At 43.8% G+C, this 7,876-nt stretch overlaps 1 protein-coding gene across 1 annotated transcript in view; it reads left to right on the top strand.

Moving 5' to 3' along the window:
* Window positions 1-7,876, top strand: part of EFCAB5 (EF-hand calcium binding domain 5) — a 130,546-nt gene that overhangs the window by 115,020 nt on the left and 7,650 nt on the right. The window contains exons 21-23 of the mRNA XM_045986242.1: window positions 1,104-1,357; window positions 2,525-2,811; window positions 3,221-3,317. Of these exons, the coding sequence (XP_045842198.1) occupies window positions 1,104-1,357; window positions 2,525-2,811; window positions 3,221-3,317 (638 nt within the window). The remainder of the gene's footprint in view (window positions 1-1,103; window positions 1,358-2,524; window positions 2,812-3,220; window positions 3,318-7,876) is intronic.

Here is a 7,876-nt window from a genome sequence, read left to right on the forward strand (position 1 = left end):
GCTGCTACAGGTACAGCTGCTAGTGACTCACACTGGAACCTTCTGTGGAGGAGAGCCTTTGAGTGATGGGAGCCTCACTAGGTGCACCTCAGAGTTATTTAAACACACACCCAAAGCATCTTAGAACCAATGACTGGTAAAAGACCTCTCCCTTGCCTCAAGGTGGGGCAAATTCTTTGGCACAATTTGCCTTCCAGAGCTCCCCTTGAGATGAGACTGAGACTAGCCTTCACATTCTTTTTTTTTTAATTAAATTTAATTAACACATAGTGTATTATTAATTTCAGAGGCAGAATTCACTGATTCATCAGTTGATATGACACCCAGTGCTCATTACATCACGTGCCCTCCTTAATGCTCAGCACCCAGTCACCCCTTCCCACACGCCCCTCCCCTCCAGCAACCCTAAGTTTGTTCCCCATGGTTAAGAGTCTCTTACGGTTTGTCTCCCTCTCTGATGTCATCTCCTTTTTTTCCCTCCCCTCCTCTATGCTGCTCTGTTTTGTTTCTTAAATTCCACATATGAGTGAAATCCAATGATGATCGTCTTTCTCTGACCAACTTCTTTCACTCAGCATCATACCCTCCAGTTCCATCCATGTCCTTGCAAATTAGCCTTCATGTTCTTAATTAGCCTCTCCTTCTTCCACATTTTACTTTCCTCAGACCTTGACAGCTTTCTCCAGAAAGCACTCCCTCAATCCATCCTTTGCATAAGCATTCCTGCCTCAGGCTCAGCTTCTAGGGAACCTGACCTAACACAGCCCTCGTTCCGTCCACCATCCAACCGACACTTATGGGACAGTATGTAAACAAAAACCAAATACCTTCAGGTAAGTATACGTGTAGCGAAGACAACAGAGCAGAGCTGCACGATGGAGAGTGACTTCACACTGCTCGGTCAAGGAGGCTTGTGTCTGATGAGCGAGTTGGGGGAGAGAGCTGTGTGCAGTCTCGGGGTGGAGCCGTGCAGGCAGGTCAAACACGGCCTGGTGTGGCGGGAGCATGGTTGGCAGGAAAGAGCGTGACTCCGTGTGTTCGGGTGGAATGTTGTGAGCAGGCTGATACTTTATGATCTTAGGCTTGTTTGGTTTGGGTTTCAGAGACTTCCTCTTCAAGTGTACAGACAATTCTGAAGTTGTTTTGGCCTCTGTCTGTGGAGAAAACCACATCATAATTCCACTCCGTGAGAGAACAGGAAAAGCTCTGGGAGTTCTTGATTTTAACATTGGCAGGAGTAAAATGTTGTTGTATCGGGAATTTAAAGATCTACAGAAAATGATGAAGGTGGTCCAAGCTGCCTGTTACGAAATACTGGGCGAATTATCTGGAGAAGTAAAGAAAAACTATGTCCTAGGTATTGTGAACGGGGCAACAATCTGAATTCCTGGGTTTCATAAATGTGGGGGGAAATCACAGATTGCAGTACGTTTCCTAAAAGGAATTGTTACAATACACGGCCCTTTCTACGTGAAAGGAATTCCCTCATGCAGTCTTGGGCTGATGAGTATGGTCTATAAATTAGAGCAAAGGGTAAGAAATCTCATTTTCTTGGCTGGAATCATATGGTTTCGAACTGGGAGGACTCATAAAGGCAAAGTAGAACTAGCATTTATTAAATGCCCCATTATGGAGCAAGCACTTTACATATGTAATTTCCATTAGTCCTTACCGTAACTCTCAGGTGAATGGTGATAACTCATTTTACCGGTGAGGAAAGTAAAATTCAGAGAAACAAAACAACTTGCACCAAATCACAGTTAACAAGTGGAGAAGCCTGGATTTGCACCCCACTTTGGGGGCTCTGTCCACTATCTTGCACAGAATTAATTAGAGGAAGCATTTTGTTTTACATATAAAGAAGCTAACACCCATCAAAGTAATGGCCCAATCGCCAGCTAGTGGCAGAACTAAAACTAGACCCTAGTGCCTGTGATTCCACACCCTCTAGGCTACTCAACACAAAGGCAGTTTGGGCATCATGCAGGGAAGAAGGAAGCATGGAAACTTTTGACTACCTAGAATAAATAGAGTCATGTTATGTGGGATTAATCTGAGAGGTTTCTTGCCATTAGACCGGGTAGGTTACGTAGAAAAAAAGAAGAAAATTCATGTCTTTTGAGCATCCGCTCTGTACTTATCCACTATGTGCTTTTACTACATCCATCATCTCATTTAATTCCCAGAGGTCACCAGGGAAATAGGGATCAGCCCCATGCTCACAGCGAGGAAGAGGGGGTTCAGAGAGACAAAACTAATAAGAGGGAGAGTAGACATTCAAACTAAGGTCCAACCCTCACACCCGAGTTTTTACCTTTACTCAAAGCCCCTTCCTGGGAGCTTCACCAGGTGTCATTCCATCTCCATGTTTTGATTTCATGACTAGAGAAACTAAGATTGTTTAGAACCATAGAATATGGTCTTCTTTTTCCTGGGGGGAAAAAAAGAAGTTTACTGTATTGTGCTCAGAATGCTGTGAAAAACTACTCTACGGGCTAACCAGCCACGCGGGATGTTGTTTCAGAGATTGAAAACGTAGGAGAAGTCCAGCGGGCAGGGGTTCTCTTCTTCCGGATCATGCTGCAAGAGCTGCAGGAAAGCCTCCGCCTGCTCACCTCCCTGGACTTTGTGTCACTGCTGCTCTATGATTACAATCTCCCACCAGAGTTCTCATCTCTGTCAGAGAGCAAAGCCCAGGAGCTGGAAGCCGGCATGAAGCTGGTGCATGACCTCCTGACAGCCGTGATCTTGTTCATTCATCCAGAGTTGGAGTCATCAGGTGACTTCAGAGACTGGGAAAAGTGTAAACGGGTAAGCTGTTTTCTTCTGTCTTTAAGTACTCTGTTTTATCGAAGAACCCACACAAGCTTAGGTATACCAATCAAGATCACACAAATTCTACATGTACAAATGCAAGAATTTGTATAATGTGAACATTTGTAACCAGAATCTAGATCAAGAAATAACATCAGCACATCCCGAAAGCCTTCCTTTGTACCCTCTCCCCTCCCTCACCCACCACACACACACACACACACACACACACACACACACACACACACACACTCCAGAGTGACCACACCAGATTCCCGACTTCCAACACCATAGATTGGTTTTGCCTGTTTTAAAATTTACATACATGGAATTCTGTAAACTGGTGAATTGGGTGCCCTCCTTTTACTGGCTGGTGCTCCCATAACTTTTGTTCTTTTATTCACAGTATGTTAAGAGTTACCTAGTCGTGAATATCTGTGACTTTGACCCGACTGCTAAAAATGTGAAAGTTAATTTACAACTCATCAGTGAACTTATCAGAGGTAAATTTACACTTAATTGTGGTCCAAATCTAACAGCAATAAAACATAGTTGCAATTTGGATATTCAGATATTTTTATTACAATTTAGTAAGTGGCTTATAAATATACTTTTTAGGAAAAACAGTTCTGATTGTAGTCCTCTTAAAGGGAGGGACACATTCCCCAAAGTGACTGTTCATGCCACACATTTGAGAATTCTGAATCATACCCATGTGCATTATTTATTTTCAAAAAAGAAGTGAATAGGGGCTTCGGTGAGGATGGGAAACAGGCACATTAAGAAAAGCTATTACTGTCTTTGGGTTTCATTGAAGAACCAAAGAAAAGAACAGATCATGACTCTTTGTAGACTACTAACAGACTTTTCGGAGAAGGAGAATCAGCCGGAATCAAGAGTAGGGAGAATCCCAAGCTGGAGAACAGGATGAGCTCTTTGGCCAGAGAACTGGTCACACATAAGAGTAAAATCCAGGAGCGCCTGGGTGGCTCAGATGGTTAAGCATCTGCCTCCAGTAAATATACCTATATAAGCATCTCAGGGTCCTGGGATCAAGCCCCGAATTGGGCTCCCTGCTGAGTGGAGACCCTGCTACTCCCTCTCCCTCAGTGCTCTCTCTCGAGTAGATAAATAACAAAATTTTTTTAATTAAATTTTTAAATTTTTTATAAACATACAATGTATTTTTATCCCCAGGGGTACAGGTCTGTGAATCGCCAGGTTTACACACTTCACAGCACTCCCCATAGCACATCCCCTCCCCAGTGGGATAACCCCACCCCCCTCTCCCGGTCCCCCTCCCCCCAGCAACCCTCAGTTTGTTTTGTGAGATTAAGAGTTACTTATGGTTTGTCTCCCTCCCAATCCCATCTTGTTTCATTTATTCTTCTCCTACCCCCAAACCCCCCACGTTGCAGCCTCACTTCCTCATATCAGGGAGATCATATGATAGTTGTCTTTCTCTGATTGACTTATTTCGCTAAGCATGATACCCTCTAGTTCCATCCATGTCATCGCAAATGGCAAGATTTCATTTCTTTTGATGGCTGCATAGTATTCCATTGTGTATATATACCACAGCTTGAACCTAGATGGATAAAAAAATTTTTTAAAAAGAGTAAATATCCAGAGTGACATAAGTGAAGGGATTAAGAGAACCCTTATGATGAGCACTGAGTAATATATAGAATTGTGGATCATTATACTGTACACCTGACACTAAAATAATACTGTATGTTAACCATACCAGAATTTAAAAAAAAAATTTTAAAGAGTAAATATACCTATATAAGCATCCATTCCTCCACGGGTGTATGTCATCTCCCCAAAGACCTCAGGCTGTTTGTGTGAATGGACCAATAAGGAATAAATTTAAAATTTGTTTCTTTTTTTTTTTATTTCTTAGCAAAAACGAATCATCAGTTGGGAAAATGGCTCTGTAGAAATTGTTCGCTAAACCTGTCCCTTTCCTTCCCTTCCCCCTTTCCTACTGTCTATGGAGACTCTGGACTAAGTCAGAAGCGTTTCTAGATTTCTGGGATATGTATATGAGGTCAAGAGGCTCAAAACCAGAGAGACTCTGAGGAGAAGAGGTCAGGAAAGGCAACCCAGAGGAAGACACCACAGTCCTCGGGGTGGCTGTGGCAGGGGAAGGAATAGCAACGGGCCAGGGCAGACAGAGAAGGGAGAGAGATCTTCTGGTCTCGGAAGGCAAGGTACTGTCTGCAGTTTGGGAGTGCTGGGAAAAGGAGAGAAGATGATGTCCAAAGAAAAGTTAACGTAGTTCTTGGAGACCATGAGTGAAATGAATAAAGATTAGAATTTCTATTTGGAGTGATTTCTACTGTGCCCTCAGGACTCTGAGCTGATTCTCGGGAGCCTCTGAATTAATTCACAGAAGTCACACGGATCGCTCCTTCTAAGGTGCTATTCAAGGGGAACAGTAATATCAGCCACGACAAAAACTAATACGTGTTTACTGGATCTGTGTCTCTACTTGTTCCGTCTTTGTTCGGTCACAATTCACTAAAGGCTTAAAATCCAGAAGTCAGTGCCTTTAAAGTAGATACAGTCCCCACCATGAGCCCCAGCACACCCTACCCCTCCACGTGAGACCCGTTGGTCCAACTGACATTCTCCCTGAGCCCCCTGCTCCACTTTGGTCGCCCCCAACCCACCCGCCCCTCAGCGGAGAGCCACACCTTGCTGCCGGGCTCACTTGTGTCCTCTCGGACTGATGTTTCCTATTCTTGGGCGAGGACGCAGGCACTCACCACTGAACAATCTAGTCCATCTGTCGAATAGGGGCTGGGGATATGGAGCAAGCCCTTCCACCCTCCATTTTGCAAGTGTGTTCAGGATTTGTGTCCTGCCTTTAATCACCTCATCCCCAGAAACATGTTCTGTGACGTCATCCCAAGGCAGGTTCTACCTCCGACTTTCCTAGCAGAACCATCTCCCATTACTCATTTTCGCTCCTTTGTTGGAGAAAACATGCAAATTTCTGCCTCCTCTGCCTGACCCCACTTTTAAATTGTGCTAGCCAATTCCCGAGCAGCCTGGATCGGCCAGGCTCCCACCACTTTCTCTTTTCCAACAGTGTCCTCAGGTGGCAGGAACTCCAACTGCAGTTGACAGAAGTGGATTCAGTCACAACTCAATAGTCCCCGAGCCTCCCTACCACCCCGGCCAGAGCTTGAGCGTTGTCGTGGTCTCTGCAGCAATCGAGAAAGTTCACAGGCCACCCAGATACCAACCCCTCTCCTTCAGATACAATTGTATCAAGAAATTCTAAGCTCTCCATTTGAGGAAGGGAAGGGGAACGTATTGGGCTAACTTTCTGTTTGTACAGGAAAAACAGGAACCTTCTGGAAGGGCAATTTGTTGCTCAAAATGTATCTGAGCCTTCTAGCAGTGTTAACTCAGGCCCCATTCAAGAGCCCTACCCAGCATGAAATACCAACAGTATCTGTCCCTTCGGCCTATCTTGCAGAGAGACTATTAACATGGCTCCTAACCCACCACACCTTTCAAACTAAGGATTTTTGCCAAGAAGGTAAAATCAGGGCTGGTGATGTGTCCACACTTTCTTAAGACTTCTGCTGCCAACTTTCACTCTCCTACATCCTAGTTCTAGAAAGGAATATATATATTTTTAATGTTTAGGAAACATTACACCTTTACTTATTATTTTTAATTTTTTGGTCCTAGATTTATTGAGATACAACGACAAATAACATGGTATTAGTTTAAGGTGTACAACATAATGATTTGAATGGTCACCACAATAGGTTTAATTAACAACCATCCCCTCACATAGTTACGAGATTTGTTTCTTGTGAGGAGGACTTTTAAGATCTACTCTCTTGGGCGCCTGGGTGGCTCAGTGGGTTAAAGCCTCTGCCTTCAGCTCAGGTCGTGATCCCAGGGTCCTGGGATCAAGCCCCACATCGGGCTCTCTGCTCAGCAGGGAGCCTGCTTCCTCCTCTCTCTGCCTGCCTCTCTGCCTACTTGTGATCTCTGTCTGTCAAATAAATAAATAAAATCTTTAAAAAAAAAAGATCTACTCTCTTAGCAACTTTCAAATATACAGTATAATATTGTTAACTATAATCACAAGGCTCTACGTTACATTCCCAGAATTTATTTATCTTGTAACCAGAAGTCTGTGCCTTTTGACCATCTTCACACTTTCCCCCAACGCCTAACCCCCGTTTCTGGTAACCACCAATCCATTCTCTGTTTCTATGAGTTCAGTTCTTTCAGATTCTGCATAGGAGTGAGATCATACAGCACTTGCCTTTCTCTGGCTTATTTTGCTTAGCATGATGACTTCAAGGTCCATCCATGTTGTTGCAAATGACAGGAATTCCTCCTTTTTATGGCTGAATAATATTCCATGGCATATATGGACACCATGTTTTCTTCATCCATCCATCGATGGACACTTTGGTTGTTTACATGTCTTGGCTTTTGTGAGTAATGCTGCAAAAAGCAACACAGAGATGCAGATTCCCTTTGAGGTAGTGATTTCATTTCCTTTGGTTATACGCCCAAAAGCAAAATTGCTGGATCCTATGGTGATTCTATTTTTAATATTTTGAGGAATGTACACTGTTTTTTATAGTGGCTCTACCAATTCACATTCCCACCAATTGTGTACAAGGGTTCTATTTTCCCCGCATTGTCATCAGTATTTGTTATTTCTTGTCTTTCAGATCATAGCCATTCTAACAGGGGTGATGTGATATCTCATTTTGGTTTTGATTTGCGTTTCTAGAAAAGGGTGTTTTATATTCTGGTGGAGTTCCAGGCAGCAGAATCCCACCTTTAGATTGAGGCAATCATCTATGGAGGAGCATTGGGCAATTTCATCCAGCAGGCTTGGCTTCCCAAGGCTGTGCCATTGCACATGAATGTTGCTGACATACTTGCCTTTAGGGATCCTGGTGACTCAGGTGACCAATGGACCAGGACCCAGACAGCTGTGCACGCAATAATGCATCAAAAGCACTCCCAGAAGTTGGTCTCTTCTACCTGAAGACCCAGGACCCGACCACCT

This window comes from Meles meles, chromosome 18 (genome assembly GCF_922984935.1).
Source record: "Meles meles chromosome 18, mMelMel3.1 paternal haplotype, whole genome shotgun sequence".
In the NCBI taxonomy this organism is placed as follows: domain Eukaryota; kingdom Metazoa; phylum Chordata; class Mammalia; order Carnivora; family Mustelidae; genus Meles; species Meles meles.